This window comes from Pinus tabuliformis, chromosome 1_1, assembly GCF_031772625.1.
Source record: "Pinus tabuliformis cultivar Carrire ecotype Pingquan chromosome 1_1, CPIR1, whole genome shotgun sequence".
Lineage (NCBI taxonomy): Eukaryota > Viridiplantae > Streptophyta > Pinopsida > Pinales > Pinaceae > Pinus > Pinus tabuliformis.
The window spans coordinates 149,671,738-149,693,257 of NC_142297.1; the positions used below are offsets into that span (position 1 = coordinate 149,671,738).

A 21,520-nucleotide genomic window follows, 5' to 3' on the forward strand; every position below is an offset into this window, starting at 1 on the left:
TTGCTGTTCTTCTTACATGCTGGAAGGTTATGCTTTGGGGATTTTTTAGCTTTTCCTCCAGTGATTCCATTCTACTGAGCAATCTCCAACTTGATGCGATCTTGACTGCGGTAGCCCCTACCTGTAATCTTTTAGCAGCGGCTATGAGAATGAAAGAGTCTCCTTCAACCTCAAGAGGGAAGAAGTGCTTTTGTTCTGCTATGCAAATCCCTTCCCAGAGTCCTTCCAATTCTGCTGCATTGTTGGTGTCTTTACCAATTGATCCATAGTATATATGCAATAATGCTCCTGTGTGGCTTCTGAAGATTCCTCCAAATCCGGCAGGCCCAGGATTACCTTTGGCCGCCCCGTCAAAATTCAGCTTGTATGAGTTGGTAGCGGGTGGGGACCAGGATAACGGGGAGGTGGAGCTAATTGAGGGACGGGTGATGACCTTTGCTAAGGAGGAAAGGTCTAGATTCCATTCTTTCAATATATTGCGCTCCTGCTGAGATTCTGGCATGTCTGTATCATACCACGTCCTGATGGCTAAGGTTTCCTGAATGTTTTTTTTGAAGATAAGCCACAGAGCGTCTATTGACCGGTAGGTATTATTAAAGATTCTGTAGTTTCGCTCCTTCCAGAGAATCCAATACAAAAAGCCTGGAATAAGACTCCACAGAGAGTTGAGAAGCTGGCTTTTGAACGGGTTCTTAGTCCAATTCCTGATAGTTTCTGTTACATCCTCCATCCTTGCGTCCGATATCATGTTGCATTTTTCAACTTTCTCCCAAAGTTGCTTAGCTAGCAACATGTTTCCATTAAATGACTGATGGTCTCAGAGTTGAGATTGCAATTTGGGCATCTTGATGGCCCAATGAATCCCCGTTTTATCAAGTTGTCCCAGGTGAGTATGCGCCTTTTACTTAGAAGCCATAAGAAAGTTGAAATCTTGGGCCATAGACCTGGTAGCCAAACTTTTCCCCATATTTGATCCTTGTCTGCCTGGATGTCTGAATAGCGCAGTTGATGAGCTTCTTTAGTGGTAAATGTTCCTTTGGGTGTATGACCCCATCTTAGTCTGTCCTGCTGGTTGGAGTAGCGAATTCGTCTGTATGTGAGTTCCTGATCGATGTCAAAATGCTTTTCTCCCTGCCAGTCCATCTGCCAGAGGCTAGCTGGTTTCCAGATTTGGAAGTCATGATGCGTGGATTGTTGCCAGAATTGGTGGACACGGGTGAGGTTCGCCTATTGCATATGAATTTGCCAAAGAGGTTTTTGAAATAAAGTTGCTAGTTTAGGGAGTTGCTGCCACGAATCCTCCCAGAACCTTGCTGTCGTGCCTAAGTGAATTTCCCACAAGCTGTGCTCTTGAATGAAATTGCTGTGAAGCTTTGCAGTGTTCCAGATGGGTGATCCTTGGGTTGTGGAGTTGATTCTTATGAGATCATTCCATTGACTTCCAGGGGCATATTTTGCTTGCCATAATCTGGCCCATGGTGAATGAGGTTTGGAGATCCAATTCCACCACATTCATGCTCCCATTGTATTGTTGCTTTGGAGAGGATCCCTTAATCCTAGCCCTCCTTCTGATTTGATTTTACAGACTTCTTTCCAGTTAACAAGAGCCCATTTTCTATTCAGTCCAGAGGAGCCCCATAGAAAGTTGCGTTGAAGGTTACGTATGGCTTTAAGGACCCATTTTGGAGCTGCCATGATGGAAAAAAGATACAATGGCATTGCTTGTAAGACCGATTTGATTAAGATGAGTCTCCCTGCCATATTTAGAGCACGGAAAGTCCATGATGAAAGCTTTGATTCTAATTTATCAAGGAGAGACCGCCAAGAAGCATGTTTGATGGCAGAGTCAGATAGGGGAGCCCCAAGGTATTTGGAAGGCAGATGGGATATGGTGAACCCCAGAATTCTGGCAATATTCCTTTGCGTAGTGGGGGGGGGGGTGTTGAAGAAGAAGAGCTGAGATTTCGAGGCGTTTATGGTTGTGCCAGAGGCGTCGGAGAAGAGGGAGAGTAAAGATTTGAAGACAGAGGCTTCTTGCGAGGAAGGATGGCCGAATAACATGGTGTCATCAACAAACTGCTGATGAGACTGAGGATTGAGACCATGGATGGAGATACCTTTTAGAGCTTGGGAGGAAACAGCGGATTTGAGAAGCCTGCTGAGCCCTTCTGCCATTAGAACAAAGAGAAAAGGTGAAAGTGGATCCCCCTATCTAATGCCACGAGAGGGACGAAAAGGAGATGAGGGTGAACCATTCAGCAGGACAGAGAAGCTGGGAGAGGAGATAAGGTTCATGATCCATCTGGTCCAAGTTGCGCTAAAACCAAAAGCCAAAAGCATTTTGTGAATGTACTTCCAACTGAGTTTATCAAAGGCTTTAGAGAGATCTAGTTTTAGAATCATATCTGGTTTTTTGAGAAGCTTTAATGAGTGAATTACCTCATTTGATAGAATTATTCCATCCATGATCTGCCGACCTTCTACATATCCCATCTGTTCTGGAGAGATGAGTAGTGGAAGGAGTGGTTTAAGCCTGTTCGCTATGACCTTTGAGATAAGCTTGTAGATAACATTGCATAACGCTATTGGTCTATATTTTTCCGGCCTGTTTGGTTCTTCTCCTTTCGGAACCAATGCTATGAAGGTGGAATTAAGGGCAGGGAGGATCCAGTGCATGATTCTGGATTCCTCCACTAGTTCCCAAACCTCAGCTTTAATGAGCTCCCAAAATTCATGAAAGAAATTGGCTGTAAAGCCATCAGGCCCAGGAGCCTTGCCATCTTTAAGTTGAGCCATGGCTTCTTCGACTTCCTTTAGAGACGTGGGCTGAAGCAGTTTATTATTGTGATCCTCCGTTATGATTCAAGGAATGTGTTGCGTGATGGTTCTGATTGCTTCATCCCTATTACCTGTGGGCTCCTTGAGAATATCCCTAAAATATCCTGTGAATTCCTTCTCCATATCCTCATGTGCTTCGACTCTTTCCCCTTGTTGATTGTTTATGAATGTAATGTTATTGTGCATTCGCCTTTGGATTGTGGTTTTATGGAAGAATTTTGTATTCTTCTCCCCCTCTTTTAGCCAGCTGATTCGGGATTTTTGACGCCAGAGAGTTTCTTCTTGTTTCCTGCGCTCTTCAATTTGATTCCAAAGGATCTGCTCCTGTTGTGTTTGTTCATCTGTTCTGCCTTCTAGAATGAAAGTTTGTTGAAGTGCTTTCATTTGCTGTTCCAGTCTTTGGCGATTCTCCTGTATGTTACCAAAATGTGTGCGATTCCAGACTTTGAGGACTTGTTTTAAGTTTTTCAGCTTTTGTTGGAATTGATACATCTTTTCTCCCTCTGGCGGAATATAAGATTTCCATGCCTCGTTTACCACTGTCTTGAAATTGGTATTTGTGAGCCAGAAGGCTTCGAATCGGAAAGGTCTATTGCAACAAGTGCCTGGCCTGGACCATTGTAGCAAAATTGGCCAGTGATCGGATCCTCCTTGGGGAATGATGGAGGCGTTGAAGTCCCCTCCCAGGTGGATTGCATTGTCCGAGATGAAGAACCTATCGAGCCTTGAGGCTATGTGGTGAATGCCTCGACGCTTATTTGTCCAAGTAAAAATTCCATTGGAGGTTGGAATATCCATGAGTTGATTGTTCTGTATGAATTCTCTGAGGCCAGTGCTATCACTGTCGAGCCTGATTCTGCCTCCTTTTTTCTCCTCCATAGATTTTATGATGTTGAAGTCTCCGCCACCGATCCAGAGGGGAAATTGCCTATTTTCATTGAGGATGGAGATTGTCTCCAGAAGATCAAGTTTTTGCTGAATTGTCTGCGGAAAATACACATTTGTGAGATGCCCATGGATATTGGTGCCGATGAGGTGGAAGGAAGCTTGGATAAGATGAAGGGTGGCATGGAAATCATATAATGAAATAGTCTGCGGGTTCCACAGAATGGCAAGTCCGCCTGAGGCCCCAGAGGCATCTACTGAAATAGAGCTGCTACCTGCCCAAATCTTGTTTCGAATTCTTTCAATAGCTGTGTTGCTGCTTTTTGTCTCTTGAAGAAAAACTATGGATGGTTTTTCTTGTTGAATTAGGTTTTTGATCATTCGATGTTTTGAGGGGCTGTTGAGTCCTCTCACATTCCAAGAAATGAGCTTCATGTAAACTGAGGTTTGGGTTTATAGAACTTTGTCAACTTAGGGAATCGCCCCGATTCCACAAGTATTTCACCTACTATTATGGTCCTCTGGAGGTCTGTCTTTCGTCCCCTTTTCTTGGTTTCTTTGAGTGCCTTTTTTCCGTCCCAGGGGCTTCCTCCTTGTATGCCAAGACTTTTATTGTGCTACACTTTGGTCAGGACTCCTTCAAGTCTGTCTATTTGCCAGGGGGGAATTGAGTTGTATTCTTTTTGTTTGCATGTCGTTTCAAGTTTGAAGATGTCAAGACCATCTAAGCTGATATCCACCTGATCTTCCTCCATGATGATAGGGGAGCTCTGGTCTTCCTCATCTGCGTCTTCCTGTAGACTAAGAGCTAGAGCTGCATCTAGATCCATGGTTGAGGCTTGCTGTTTATTATCTAGCATAGATTTCCCCTGGGAAGAGGGGAAAAGACTATTATCTGAAACCAATTTTGCATTATCCGAAGGAGGGTTAGGAATGTGGTGAGAAGAGGCGGGATCTGAGGATTGCATGGGGGCTGAGGGGTTGTGGGAGGATGAAGGCATAAAAAACTTCTCCAAGGGGTCAGAGCTGGGTTGGTCCTCGGATCTTGAGAAGCAAGCACAGTAAATCTGTTCTGGGAATCTGCTTTGATGGAATTATCAGAGACAACCTGGCTTTTCTTGGCATGCCTGCGGTGGGTGGGAATTTTGGTGAAACCTTCCAAGTCTTTATTAGTGTCATTAGATGAAGCTTTAGACTGCGAGTTCAGAGGACAGTCTCGGAAGAGGTGGCCATGCTCATGACATTTGCGACATCGAAAGGGGATGTGCTCATAATCTAAAGGCTGTGTCCATTCAAAGTCATCGTGAAAGAGACCTACCGAATCAGCTAAGGCCTTGGTTAGGTGCATCTGAACGCAGATCTTGGCATACAAGGTGTATTTACGGGTTTTTGTTTCTATCGCAACTTTGATGAAGGTCCCAAGTTTGTTGCCGATATCTGCCAGCGTTTCTTCTTTCCAGTATTCCACTGGGAGGGAATACATTCTTATCCAGACAGGAGCCCAGCTGAAGTCTTCTTTATCAGGGTTAAATCTTGGTTTCGACTCCGTGAGATAAAGTCCTGAAGAGTTAAAGAAGTATGGGCCGCCTTCGAATATCTGCGCTTTGTCCTCCACACAACGGAAGATGGCCGTGAAGAAGCCTTTCGGTCCAAGCTGTAGGGTAACTTGTCCTTTGGGCTTCCATTTTGAGGCTATCCAGCCCTGCAATGCCTTTTTAGTAGGCCAGAATCCAAGAAACTTTCCTATTAGCGCATGATCCTGCATGTATTGGATCTCACCGTTGATGCAGTGGCTTGGCAGATCGACCTTGATACATTCTGCAGCCTTCGGGATGCAGGTGGTCGAGGTCGCCTTTGGCTGTGACGACGAAGCGTTATTGTGCGCCTCTTTTTCTGTGTTTACCTCATCAGTCTGGGCTGTGGGTTTCTCTTTTCCATCCGTCCTTTGTCCTCCCTGCTTAGCTTCAGGGACTGCACCAGAAAGGGTCAGAGGTGTCCTATGTTGTTCCTTGTCAGAGTTTGGAGTGTCCAATGGAGGGGAGGCGGAGCTCTCCCCTCCTGCAGTCTTTGCCATTGCAGGCTTCCAGAAGGAGTCTGGCGGCGTCGAGAGCTTAAGCCGTCAGAGGCGGCCTGTGATTAGGGTTCTTAAGCGATTTGCAGGCGGGATGGTCGTATCGAGAGCCGAAGCATTCTCTACTCATCAACCGGCTGTGCCTTTTTGTGAAAAAAAACCAATAAACCTGTCATGTTATTTGATTATATGGTTTTTTTTTTAATTTTTTTATTTAATAAAACATAATAATGGTATATCAATACATCACCACTATTTTCCTTGTAAGTGTGGTTAGAACTCTCTAGAGCCTTCTTGGTACACAAATGAGTCATACAATTTGAATTCAGTGTTAATTATTCTCACATGTATGTTGCAACGGTATTTATGAGAGCAAATAACATCACCAACTATTTCAAAAATCCTTGAATTCTTTTAAAGCTTTTCTTATATATCTCTCTTTTCAAGGCGTCAGTGTGCTAATAACCAAATATTTAAATTTTAAATTTTTCATATGGGCATATTGTGTTCATTTGTTGCTTATTGGCGATGATTTTATAAAGGAACCAATATTTATCCACATTCTCTATCTGCTCTTGAATTGATTATTTTAGTCTTTTCATTATTTAGTTATATTCTTCTATGTAATCCTTGTCTATCCTATCCTATGTCCAATTTGAAAGCATACTTCAAAGTTCTTGTAACATTTTTCTTCATGTTTATATGAATCATTCCATTTTGTTTGATTGCATGTTTTTTCTTATCATTTTAGTTTTGAAAGAGACACATAGATCTAGTCCTCATTGTTCTTGTATTGATTTTAAGGTGTAAAGTTTTTTTTTTTTTTTTTTTTTTTTTTTTTTTTTTTTTTTTTTTAAATTCAATGGCTTAAGCCAAAACTAAAGGTGTTGAGTCTTTTTACAGTTTTTTATACTCTCATCAAATAACTCCATTATAAACTTATATAGTTCTTGCAACAATGATATATTGCATCGAGCCTTAAAACTATGGATTCCTAAAACTAACTTTACAAGCATCTTATAACAATGGTATATTGCATCGAGCCCTAAAACTATGGAATCATTCCTAAAACTGAGTTTACAAGTATATTAATGTTCATAATTTAATGTTATGCAACCAGCTCACAAAGTAAAAGAAGAGATAGATCAACGAATTCAAAATTAGCCTCTTCGAGGGGGAAACCTCCTTTACATTACAAAAATGAACAATTCTTTGATGATTCAAATGAAAAATCCTCCTTTCTATATATAGGTGTCCAAGAGGTCACAATATAATCAGAACCGACATAACAATAATAATGTAAGGGGACAACAATAACAATAGTGGGCTTCTATGGGGCACAACAATTACAATGTGGGGACTACATGAGAATAACAATAACAATAAGGGGGCTACACTAATAACAATGAGGGAATACACTGGTGTTATAGAGACCTAACATGCCCCTCTCCTTAAAAAAAGGATTGTCCTCAACCCTTGAGTAGTTTTGAATGCTTCTGTATAAAATTATCATCCTCCCATGTGGAATCTTCTGCGGGTAAGTTCTTCCACTTGGTGAGATACTCTGAAATTGATTGATTTCATAGCTGTTGAGTTCTTGTTTCCATGATTGCTTTAGGCTCCAATATGATTTTTCCTTCCTCGTCAAGTTCTGGAAATATTGTTTGAACTGAGAGCTTGTCACCTATAACATTATTTAAGCATGAAACATGGAAAACTGGGTGCACTCGGGAAGATGTAGGAAGCTCCAATTTGTATGCATAGTACCAATATTTTGCAACACCTTGTAAGTACCATAATACTTTGGTGATAATTTATTATCCTTCTTAGCTTACTTGAGGGACATTTGTTTATATGTTTGTAGCCGGAAAAATACACAATCACTTACATCAAAACTTATTTCGTTGCGATGTTCATCTACCTCTTGTTTCATTCTATTATGTGCCAAAGTGAGGTTATCATTTAAGATTCTTATTGAGGCTTGATGTGATATTCCACTGCTTGAACCTTAGAATTTTCTCGTAAAGATGATGTGATGGATGCTGGATGATATCCATAAAGTGCCATAAATGGGGTCATTTTTGTTGCAATATGGAAGGAAGTGTTATACCACCATTCATCCAGAGGTAACCACATGACCCATTGTTTCTGTTTATCAGATATAAAGCAATGAAGATATCCTTCCAAACATTTGTTCACTATCTCAGTTTGCCCATCCGATTGAGGATGACAAGATGAGTTATGAGCTAATTGAGTACCCAGACAAGAAAATATTTTTCCAAAAATTTCCAGTGAAAATAGGATCTCTCTCACTTACAAAAACCTTTGGGTTTCCATGTAGTTTTTGAATTCTTTCCATAAATGCAGTAGCAACTGTACTAGCTTTAAATGGATGAGATAATGCACAAAAGTGTGCATACTTGGTAAGTCTATCAACTACCACTATGATGACACTCTTTCCTTTGGACTTGGGTAAACCTGTGATAAAATCCATTGAAACCTCCTCCAAACTTTGACATGGAATGGATAAAGGTTGTAACAGACTCAGGGTCTAATTGTCTCAACTTTATTTTGTGTGAAAACCAAACATTCCGCCACAAAATTTTGAATATCAAATTTAAGGCCATCCCAAAAAATTCCTTCTTAACCCTATGGTAAGTTTCTAAAAATCCTAAGTGCCCTCCTAAGGGAGAGGTGTGCAATTCCCGAAGAATATTTTGTTTGAGTTCGGAATTCTTACAAAGGTACAAGCGATCTTTGTACCATAATGAATCATTATTCCAGCTGAATGTATCAAATGTACTAGTATCTTACTGCAACTTTTGAATGAGTTCCCACACTTTTCTTCATTCTTCCATTCATCCCTTGCTTTAGTTATCCAATCTAGCTGGATAATAGAAATGGCACAAAGCAATGCTTCCACATCCTCATCCTTTCTTGAGAGTGCATATGCAACAACATTTTGCTTCCCTTTTCTGTAGATGATTTCAAAGTCATAAACCAACATCTTTGTGACCCATTTTTGCTGCTCTTCTAAAGATAATATTTTTTCTAAAATGTATTTAAAACTATCATGATCTATTTTTACCTTGAAGTGCCTTCCCATTAGGTAAGATCACCATTTCTTAAGTGCATGTAGTATTTCCAACATTTCCTTCTCATAAATAGCTTTGTGTAAATACTTTCCTTTGATTGGACGACTTTCAAAAGAAATGGGTCTTCCTTCTTGCATTAAAACAACACCAATTCAATTTCCTAAGGCATCACATTCCATAATAAATGTTTTTGTGAAGTCTGGTGTGCTAAGACCGGTGCCTCCCACATTACCTCTTTAAGATGCTCAAAGGCCTTAGTCGCTTCTGGAGTCCAAGAAAATGCATCTTTCTTTAGTAATGTTGTTAGAGGTGCTTCTATTCTCCCATAATTCTCAACAAACGTGTGATAATACCCTATCAACCCGAGAAATCCGCGCAGATGCTTTATGGATGCGGGTATTTTCCATTACTTAATGGCTTTAATTTTGTTAGGGTCTACCTTAACACTCTCATGAGATACAATATGACCCCGATATTCCACATCATGTACTCCAAAGAAATATTTGGAGGTCTTTTCATATAATTATTTCTCCTCCAATAACTTGAGCACCCTATCAACATGTTGAACATAATCCTTCCAAGACTTGTTGTAGATTAGTATATCATCAAAAAATACTAACACAAATTTTCTAAGGAAGGGTTTGAAAATGGAATTCATTAAACCTTGAAATGTAGAAGGTGCATTGGTATGGCCAAAAGGCATGACCGTAGGCATTCTGCTGAACTTATATCCGCTATGTAGGGGCTGCTTTGCTTTTTGGGACAACATGCATAGATGTGATTTGCTTAAGATTGGTGTGTTGATCATGGTGGGTGATTTTAATGCGACACCTTTGGCACAAGAGTCCTGGGGTATTCATAGCAGGATTGATCTATTGGCTGACGAACTTTATAATCTTTTTGTAGAACATTATTTGGTGGAAAAATGTCTATGACCCCTCTTGCCCACTTGGAATAACGACAGAGTGGGTGTAGATCATATAGGGAAGCGGTTGGATTGTTTCCTAGTTCGTGAAAATCTAGCGGAGATTCTTGGACACATGAAATCAGGTGTTATGCGGACATATATTTCATACCATCTTCCCATTACCCTTCAATGGAGGAAGGGGCATCTTTGTCTTGCGATCCTGTTCAAATTTAACAGGATATGGTTAGAGGATAATGACTATTCAGAGCTTGTTTAGTCAATTTGGAATGAGAATGGAGGGACTCTTCTAGATTTGCCGATGAGGGCATTGACCCATAAACTTAATATCATTAAGACCAGACTAAGACGTGGGAGGGGGAGAAAAAACAGAAGATGATAGCCGAATTGAAGAAAATCTCCAATGAAATATCTCGGCTTGGGAGAGATATAGAACACAGACTGCCAAATGATCAGGGTTTGACTCTTTTGAAGTCACTAGAATCCAGGAAAAATGAAATTCTTAAGATTCAGGAGACTACTGGAAAGCTCAAAAGAAGGGCGATTTGGCTTTGAGGAGGGGATGGAAACACAAAGTTTTTCCACAACTATGATAACCTCAAGATACATGCCAATCCTATTTGGCACATTGAAGCATCCGGTGGACAGATCAAACACTCTACTCTCGAAGCTCTTAAACACTTTGAATCATTCTTCAGAGCCAGAGAAGATGTAGATTATCTGGATCAAATCTGGGCATTCAAGCATTACAGTCATATGTTCGATGGGACATCAAATGGATCTCTCTACCGCCCTGTTGATTTGGGGGAAATTTTAGTGGTCCTCAAATCTTTTCTGAGGGACAAATGCCCGGTTTCAGACGGTTGAACTGTGGAGTACTTCATACATTTATTTAAGCTCATGGGACAAAGTCTTCTGGAGGTTGTTGAAGAATCCCGGACTCGGTGCTACATCATAGGAGATATTAACTCTACATTCTTGGCACTCATAATGAATACCTCATCTCCAAGATATTTTAGGGATTTCATACAGATATCTCTCTGTAACATTGTATATAAGTTGATACCTAAGGTGATTGCGAGGTGCATCAAAGGGGTTTTATCTACATTCATTTCAAGGGAACAATTTGGTTTTTTACAGAACTATCTTATACATGATGTTATCGCTACTGCTCAAGAATGCCTCCATACTACCCACACTCAAAAGAAGGAGGTTGTTGTTATGAAATTCGACCTCCATAATGCTTACGAATGTGAGGACTAGTCCTATATGTGCCTCATTCTACACAAGATTGGACTTTGGGCACATAATGTGGATTGGGTCATGGCCTGGATTTCTTTTGTTTGTTATGAGGTTATGACAAATGGTTATCCCACCCTTTTTTTCCATGTAGGTAGGGGTCTTTGACAGGGTGTTCCCTCTCCCCTCTTCTGTTTATTCTCGTTATGGATGGAATGAGTTTGCACATCGGCGAGGCTCGGTCTCGTGGTCTTTTCCATGGATTATCTATTTCCAGGAATGTAAACATAACACACTTATTTGTTCTAGATGATATCCTAACATTTGGTGTCATTTCTAGAACACAATGGTCTATTTTACATTAGATTTTTCTCATTGTGACAAGGATTGTCCAACATTGCATTGTGACAAGGATTGTCTCAATATGAAAATCAACCGTGCTCAACCATGTTTATTTTAGTATTTTCAATATTTATCTAAGGTTTTTTATACCTTGGGTTTATAATATTACTCCCTCAGGTTTAATATTATTCCCTTGGTATTTTAGTATTAATCCCTTGGGTTTATTATTCCTTTGGTTTTATAATATCAATCCCTTGGGTTTATTATTCTCTTAGGTTTATAATAAAATTCATGGTCAACCATTGTCAATCATAGCCAGCCATGATCAACCATGGTTGAATCTCGCATTGTGACAAGGATTGTCTCACCATGAAAATAAACCATGTTTATTTTAGTGTTTGTAATATTTATATTAGGGTTTACCAATGTTGGGTTTATAATATTGGTCCCTTGGGTCTAATATTATTCCCTTCGGTTCACATTCCCTTGAGTTTTTAGTAATAATCCCTGTGGTTTAGGTTTCCCTTGGGTTCATAATATCAATCCCTTAGGTTTATTATTAACTTGGGTTTATAATATCACTAATGGTCAACCATGGTCAACCATAACCAAACATGGTCAACTGTGGTCAATCATGCTCAGATCTCGCATTATGACAAAATTGTCTCCATATAAAAGTCAAGGACAATCATGGTCAACCATGGTCAGTCATGGTTGATGATGGTCAAACATGTTTTATATAATCAAACATGCTCAACCATGGTCAATCATGGTCAACCATGTTTGAACATTGCGTTCTCACAAAAATTGTCTCGATATGAAAATCTACCATGATCAACCATGGTCCAATGTCGCATTGTCACAAAGATTGTCTCGATATGAACATTAACCATCATCAACCATGGTCCAACATGGCATTGTGAAAATTATTGTCTCAATATGAAAATCAACCATGATCAACCATGGTCCAACATGACATTGTGATAAGAATTGTTTCAATATGAAAATCAATCATGGTCAATCATGTTTATTTTAGTGTTTATAATATTTATCGTAGGGTTTATATATATTGGGTTTATTATATCATTCCCTTGGTTTTAATCTTATTCCCTTGGGTTCATAATCCCTTGGGATTTTACTATTAATCCCCTAGGTTTGTTATTCCCTTGAGTTTATGATACCAATCGATTGGGTTTATAAATGTTAATCATGGTAAACCATGGTCAATCATAGCCAACCATGTTCAACCATGGTCAAACCATATGGATATGGAAATCAACCATGCTCAACCATGGTCCAATGTTGTGTTCTAACAAATATTGTCTCGATATGAAAATCAATCATGGTCAACCATAGTTAACCATGGTCCAAGGTTGCATTGTGACAAGGATTGTCTATATATGGAAATAAACCCCTGGGGTTTTAGTATTAATCCCTTGGGTTTATTGTTCCTTTGGGTTTATAATATCAATTGCTTGGGTTTATTATTCCCCGCTCAACCATGGTTTATTATGATGTCAACCATGGTCAACCATGGTCCAACATCGAATTATGATAAGAATTATCTCAATATGAAAATCAACGATGGTCAATCATGTTTATTTTAGTGTTTATAATATTTATCTTAGAATTTATATACGTTGGGTTTATAATATTAGTCTATTGGGTTTAACATTATTCCCTTGGGTTCATAATCCCTTGGGGTTTTAGTATTAATCCCTTCGGTTTATAATATCAATTTATTGAGTTTATAATATTAATCATTTTCAACCATGGTCAAACATAACCAACCATGTTCAACCATGCCCAAACAAGGCTGGATATGGAAATCAACCATTTTCTAATGTTGCGTTTTGATAAATATTTTCTCAATATGAAAATCAATCATGGTCAACCATGGTTAGCCATGGTCCAATGTCGAATTGTGACAAGGATTGTCTCTATATGGAAATTAACCATGTTTATTTTAGGTTTTATAATATTGATGTTAGGGTTTATATCCCTTGTGTTTATAATTGTTATCCGTTAGGTTTATTATTCCCTTGGGTTTATAATATAAATCTCTTGGGTTTATTGATCATGGTCAACCATGTTTTGTAGAACTAAACATGGTCAATCGTGGACAACCATGGTCAATATTGGGTTTCTAGTATTAATCCCAATGGTTTCTTATTCCTTTGGATCAACATGGTGAATCATAGTCAAATATGGTCAAACATGCTCAAATGTCGCTTTGTGACAAAGATTGTCTCCATATGAAATCCAACCATGGTGAACCACGGTCAACCATGATCCAACGTCACTTTGTGACAAAGAATTGATTATTATTATTAATTAGTTACATTATTAATTATTATTATGTATAAATGAATTAGTTATTATTATTATTATTATTATTAAACTAATTAATATTCATATTATTATTATTGATCAATATTTAATTAAATAAATATTATCAATGTTTAACAATAATTAACTAATTTACTATTATTTATTCATTTTATAATATTACTCCCTTGGGTTTAATATTATTCCCTTGGGTTTAAAATCGCTTGGGATTTTAGTATTAATCCCTTGGGTTTATTATTCCTTTGGTTTTATAATATCAATCCCTTGGGTTTATTATTCTCTTAGGTTTATAATAAAATTCATGGTCAGCCATTGTCAATCATAGCCAACCATGATCAACCATGGTTGAATCTCACATCGTGACAAGGATTATCTCACCATGAAAATAAACCATGTTTATTTTAGTGTTTGTAATATTTATATTAGGGTTTACCAATGTTGGGTTTATAATAATAGTCCCTTGGGTCTAATATTATTCTCTTCGGTTCACATTCCCTTGAGGTTTTAGTATTAATCCCTGTGGTTTAGGTTTCCCTTAGGTTCATAATATCAATCCCTTAGGTTTATTATTAACTTGGGTTTATAATATCAATAATGGTCAACCATAACCAAACATGGTCAACTGTGGTCAATCATGCATGGATCTCGCATTATGACAAAAATTGTCTCCATATAAAAGTCAAGGACAATCATGGTCAACCATGGTCAACCATGGTTGATGATGGTCAAACATGTTTTATATAATCAAACATGGTCAACCATGCTTGAACATTGCGTTCTCACAAAAATTGTCTCGATATGAAAATCTACCATGATCAACCATGGTCCAATGTCGCATTGTCACAAAGATTGTCTCGATATGAACATTAACCATCATCAACCATGGTCCAACATGGCATTGTGAAAATGATTGTCTCAATATGAAAATCAACCATGGTCCAACGTTGCATTGTGACAAAGACTGTCTGGATTACAAAATTAACCATAGTCAACCATGGTCCAACATGACATTGTGATAAGAATTGTTTCAATATGAAAATTAATCATGGTCAATCATGTTTATTTTAGTGTTTATAATATTTATCTTAGGGTTTATATACATTGGGTTTATTATATCATTCCCTTGGTTTTAATCTTATTCCCTTGGGTTCATAATCCCTTGGGATTTTACTATTAATCCCCTAGGTTTGTTATTCCCTTGAGTTTATAATACCAATCGATTGGGTTTATAAATGTTAATCATGGTAAACCATGGTCAATCATAGCCAACCATGTTCAACCATTGTCAAACCATATGGATATGGAAATCAACCATGCTCAACCATGGTCCAATGTTGTGTTCTAACAAAGATTGTCTCGATATGAAAATCAATCATGGTCAACCATGGTCAACCATAGTTAACCATGGTCCAAGGTTGCATTGTGACAAGGATTGTCTTTATATGGAAATAAACCCCTAGGGTTTTAGTATTAATCCCTTGGGTTTATTGTTCCTTTGGGTTTATAATATCAATCGCTTGGGTTTATTATTCCCCGCTCAACTATGATTTATTATGATGTCAACCATGGTCAACCATGGCCCAACATCGAATTATGATAAGGATTATCTCAATATGAAAATCAACGATGGTCAATCATGTTTATTTTAGTGTTTATAATATTTATCTTAGCATTTATATATGTTGGGTTTATAATATTAGTCTATTGGGTTTAATATTATTCCCTTGGGTTCATAATCCCTTGGGGTTTTAGTATTAATCCCTTCGGTTTATAATATCAATGCATTGGGTTTATAATATTAATCATTTTCAACCATGGTCAAACATAACCAACCATGTTCAACCATGCCCAAACAAGGCTGGATATGGAAATCAACCATGGTCTAATGTTGCGTTTTGATAAAGATTTTCTCAATATGAAAATCATTCATGGTCAACCATGGTTAACCATGGTCCAATGTCGGATTGTGACAAGGATTGTCTCTATATGGAAATTAACCATGTTTCTTTTAGGGTTTATAATATTGATGTTAGGGTTTATATCCCTTGTGTTTATAATTGTTATCCCTTAGGTTTATTATTCCTTGGGTTTATAATATAAATCCCTTGGGTTTATTGATCATGGTCAACCATGTTTTATAAAACCAAACATGGTCAATCGTGGACAACCATGGTCAATATTGGGTTTTTAGTATTAATCCAGTGGTTTCTTATTCCTTTGGATCAACACGGTGAATCATAGTCAACTATGGTCAAACATGCTCAAATGTCGCTTTGTGTTAGGGTCCCACCCTAACCCCCTTACTTATGTCATGGGATCACGACATAGTCAAGAGTCAATAAAGCCCATATTAATAATTGTAAGTGGTTAACCCACAATTAATGACGGGACCATAGTTAGTTGCAAATGGGTCGTAGTATTAGATAGATGGTTTTAATAAAACCCACGGTATTGGCCCGTGGTATTGCATGTATGAGTCATATATAAAGGATAGAGACTCCCTGCGAGGAGCATCGTGTCTTATTTTTTAGTCGAGCTCTGCTCTATTGGAGGTTGCCCCCTCGAAGAGGCCAGTGAACATTACTCTCTGAATAATAAAATCATTGCTATTCTGTGTTCTGGGTATCTTTTCTTCGCATATTCTGTATTTGGGTATCATTTTGCAGGTTAAGAGCATAACAAGTGGTATCAGAGCTATAGCAAGTGGTATCAAAGCTATAACAAGTGGTATCATAGCACTTTCTTGGGCACAAGGGGAGAATTTTTTTTTAATTTTTTCCAGGATTTCGGGGGCGGTGAGTTTGCAGATCAGATCTGTATGTTTTGGTGAAAGATCTGCAAAATCTAATTGTAGATCTGTATTATTTGTGAAAAAATAGCCGAACATTATCAAATGGGGGATTATCAGTTGAAAACCCACATGTTTGCCATACACATGGGGGGTTGTGACATTGTCCTCGGCGCTGAATGGCTCCGCACTCTTGGGCCAATCACAATGGATTTCCAGGAGTTATATATGAGTTTTAAGCAAAAAAACTCCACACATACCCTCCGTGGACTCCAGGCGGGAGCCCCCTCTATCATCAGCTCGCATAGGATGGAAAAATTGTTAAAAAAGGGCCATCATGGAGTGGTAGCTCAATTTAATGCCATCCAGGTCGTCGAAACCAAGTCTCTGCCAATTCATCCTGAGATGCAACAGATTTTAAATAACCATCTGCCGGTCTTTGACAAGCCTCATGAGCTTCCACCCTCGCGAGGGGAACATGATCATAGCATCACCTTGGTTCCAGGGGCCCAACCCCCAAATGTGCAGCCATACAGATATCCATTCACCCAAAAGAATGAAATAGAAAAAATAATCAAGGAACTTTTGGAAGCAGGTGTCATTCGTCCCAGCATTAGTCCTTATTCATCCCCAGTGGTCATGGTGCTCAAGAAAGATGGGGAGTGGAGGATGTGTCCCGACTTCAGGGCCCTCAATAAGCTGACAGTCAAAGATAAATTTCCCATCCCGGTGGTTGACGATTTGCTGGACGAACTCAATGGGGCTCAATTCTTCACTAAGTTGGATCTTCGCTCAGGCTACCACCAAATTCGCATGAACGAAGTCGACATTCCCAAGACTGCTTTCAGAACTCATGAAGGCCATTATGAGTTCCTGGTCATGCCATTTGGTCTTTGTAATGCCCCATCTACTTTTCAGAGCCTTATGAATCACATTCTCAAACCATATCTCAGGAAATTTGTCCTTGTCTTCTTCGATGACATCCTCATCTATAGTGGCACTTGGGCTGCACATCTTCAGCATGTAGATCTACTCTTGCAACTACTCCACAAGCATAAATTATTTGTCAAGATGTCCAAGTGTTCTTTTGGCATGGAAGAAGTTGAGTATTTGGGCCACATTGTGGGGCGTGAAGGTGTCAAGGTAGACTCCAAAAAGATCCAGGCAATGCAAGAATGGCCTCAACCTAAGACCTTGAAGAGCTTGAGAGGATTTTTGGGTCTCACAAGCTATTATCGTAAATTTGTCCGCAACTATGGCCGCATAGCGAAGCCCCTCACTCAACTCCTAACGAAAAATTCCTTCTTCTGGAACGAGGAAGCACAACAGGCATTTACCGCTCTAAAAAACGCCATGTGTTCCACTCCAGTCTTAGCACTACCTAACTTCACCAAATCCTTTGTCATTGAATGTGATGCTTCAGGGAGAGGTATTGGGGTGGTCTTAATGCAGGAAGGGCGACCTTTGGCCTTCACAAGCCAACAACTAAGTGGGAGGAATCTGGGCCAATCTACCTACGAAAAAGAAATGATGGCCATCTTACATGCAGTCGAGACCTGGCGACCTTACTTATTGGGGCGATGTTTTCAAATCCGCATAGATCATCAAAGTCTTAAATATTTTTTGGAGCAACGCCTATCCTCCCCACAACAAAATAAATGGCTCGCCAAAATGGTGGGATATGATTATGAGATCATTTACAAGAAAGGGAAAGACAATAGTGTAGCAGATGCATTATCTCGCCAATTTGAGGAAGAAAGTACTCTGCTAGCAATTTCCCTCCCCATTCCAGAGTGGATTGAAGAGGCTAGCAAGGAATGGTTTTCACACCCCGGGCTATCCCAACTCATTTCTCAATTGCAGGTAGATCCAAATTCCACCAATGGCTACTCGTGGCAGGATGATATTCTTCGCTACAGGGACAGAGTTGTAATAGCACCAACATCCACCCTCAAAAGTCGCATTTTGGCAGAATTGCACTCATCTCCCATTGCAGGACATTCGGGCTTTCAGAAGACGTATGCTCGCACCAGAAGATCATTTTTTTGGACAGGCATGAAAAAGGACATCCTTACTTTCGTAGCAGAATGCGATGTCTGTCAACGCCACAAAGGGGAAACCGTCAACACACTAGGCACATTACAACCATTGCCCATTCCGACATCAATTTGGACGGAGGTTTCTATGGATTTCATTACAGGTCTTCCAAAGTCCGGGAACAAGTCAGTCATCATGGTGGTTGTGGACCGACTGTCGAAGTATGCTCATTTCTGCGCCCTACCCCATCCGTTTACACCAACTTTGGTCGCTCAATCTTTCATGGATCAGATTTTCAAATTGCATGGCATGCCCACTTCTATTGTGTCCGATCACGACCCGATCTTCACCAGTAATTTTTGGCAGGAAATTTTCAGGATACAAGGCACTCAACTAAAACTCAGTACTTCCTATCATCCGCAAACGGATGGTCAAACTGAAGCCGTCAACAAATGTCTAGAAACCTACCTTAGGTGTTTCACTTCAGAAAAGCAACACCTTTGGGTACAGTAGTTACCTCTCGCTGAATGGTGGTATAACACCAACTATCATGCCACCACCAAAATGACTCCCTATGAAGCAGTATATGGTCAACTTCCGCCTTCCCCTACTTCTTATCTCAAGGGGTGCTCCAAAGTACAAGCAGTGGATCAACTCCTACAACACCGCGCAACCATGCTTGCCCATCTTAGAGAGAATCTTCATCAAGCTCAGAACCACATGAAGCAACAGGTCGACCAGCATCGCTCAAAGTGCCAATTTCAAGAAGGGGATCAGGTCTTTTTGAGGCTGCAACCATATAAGCAAACATCACTCAAAGACAAGGGTTGTCAAAAGCTCTCTCCAAAATTCTACGGACCATACCAAGTACTTCAGCGCATTGGAGAAGTGGCTTACAAGTTGGCTTTGCCACCTACTGCAAAAATCCATCCAGTTTTCCATGTATCGTGCCTCAAGAAAGTGATTGGGAACAATTGCCGAGTTCAAACCAGTCTACCTGAATTGGACGAAGAAGGGTCAATCTGGCTTCAACCCGAACAGGTTCTAGACACACAAGACAAGCACCTGCGCGGCCGCATGATTAAGGAAGTCCTCGTCAAATGGAAAGACACCTCTCCGGAAGATGCAACTTGGGAACCAGCCACTATTCTTCAGCAGTTTCCGCAGCTTCAGCCTTGAGGACAAGGCTAGTCTTAAGGGGGAGGGCATGTTAGGGTCCCACCCTAACCCCCTTATTTATGTCATGGGATCACGTCATAGTCAAGAGTCAATAAAGCCCATATTAATAATTGTAAGTGGTTAACCCGCAATTAATGACGGGACCACAGTTAGTTGCAAATGGGCCGTAGTATTAGATAGATGGTATTAATAAAACCCACGGTATTGGTCCGTGGTATTGCATGTATGAGTCATATATAAAGGATAGAGACTCCCTGCGAGGAGCATCGTGTCTTATTTTGTAGTCAAGCTCTGCTCTATTGGAGGTTGCCCCCTCGAAGAGGCCAGTGAACATTACTCTCTGAATAATAAAATCATTGATATTCTGTGTTCTGGGTATCTTTTCTTCGCATATTCTGTATTTGGGTATCATTTTGTAGGTTAAGAGCATAACACTTTGTGACAAAGATTGTCTCCATAAGAAATCCAACTATGGTGAACCACGGTCAACCATGATCCAACATCACTTTGTGACAAAGAATTGATTATTATTATTAATTATTTACATTATTAATTATTATTATGTAAAAATAAATAAATTAGTATTATTATTATTAAATTAATTAGTATTCATATTATTATTATTTATCAATATTTAATTAAATAAATATTATCACTGTTTAACAATAATTAACTATTTTACTATTATTTATTCATTTTTTAAGTAAATTATTATTATTATTATTATAACTTATAAAATCAAATAATATAAAAATATTTATATATATTTTTTAAAATTATAATAAAATTTATTTACTTTTTAATAAAATAAGTAATTATTTATTTACGTGCTATAAAAATTGAGTAATAAATTATTATTATTATTATTATTGTTATTGTTAGTTTTATTATATATTTATCAATGGTTTTTGTGATAGATAGAAATGAAGCTTTATCAGTATCTCAACCACTTTTACTAAAAAAAATAATTATTGTTATTATTATTATTATAATAATAATATAATATTATTATTATAATTTTGTTATCAGTGATTATTATTACTATTTAATATTACTAATAATATTATTATTATAATATTAAATCATATTCATAAATATATAAGAATACGGTTGTTATTATTTTCATAGTTATATTAATAATCATAAATAATTAATTTTTTTTAAAAATATACATAATAATTATTAATGTGGTTGATATAAATGTATGAGCCTATATCAACTAAATTTGAAAATATGGTTATATATATTATTCATATAAGCCTATTGAAATATATCACCACATTAGTAAATGTAGTTGTGGTAGTTAACAACTTCCTATCTAACAAATTATTAATAACAAAAAATAATAAATAATTACTCATCCTTAATTACAAATTTAATATTACAGTAAAAACACGTAAGAATCAATAATCACAATCATATTGTTTCTAACAAAACCAAAACCACAAGCGTAGAAGCGTTATGGCTATTCGCCATTCTGCCTAGTCGCCGACCGTCTTAAGCCTCTAAAGCGGTGTGGTACTTGACCGCGTGAAATCCTTTAACGCTCATATTTTAGTCGGCAATACGTACTCTTCGTCACGTGAACGAAGTGGCCAGTGGCTCCGAATCCCGACGGGCTTTGATTGCCATTGTACTATATTGAATGACAGATCTGATCATCTGAATACAATGACATATTGCAAAGTCTGTCCAGATCATGTGGGAGACGCTACTAAAAATTGCAATTGTCTATAATGCGACTTTTTAGGAGCTTTTCCGGTCAAAATCAG

The 21,520-nt window shown here is 38.6% G+C and overlaps 1 protein-coding gene across 1 annotated transcript; it reads right to left on the reverse strand.

Moving 5' to 3' along the window:
* Positions 1-2,862: 2,862 nt before the first annotated feature.
* Positions 2,863-4,158, reverse strand: LOC149212054 (uncharacterized). Its single transcript, XM_089388547.1, has one exon. The coding sequence runs from the start codon at positions 4,156-4,158 to the stop codon at positions 2,863-2,865; it is 1,296 nt and encodes a 431-aa protein (XP_089244673.1).
* Between the last annotated feature and the right edge of the window lie 17,362 nt (positions 4,159-21,520).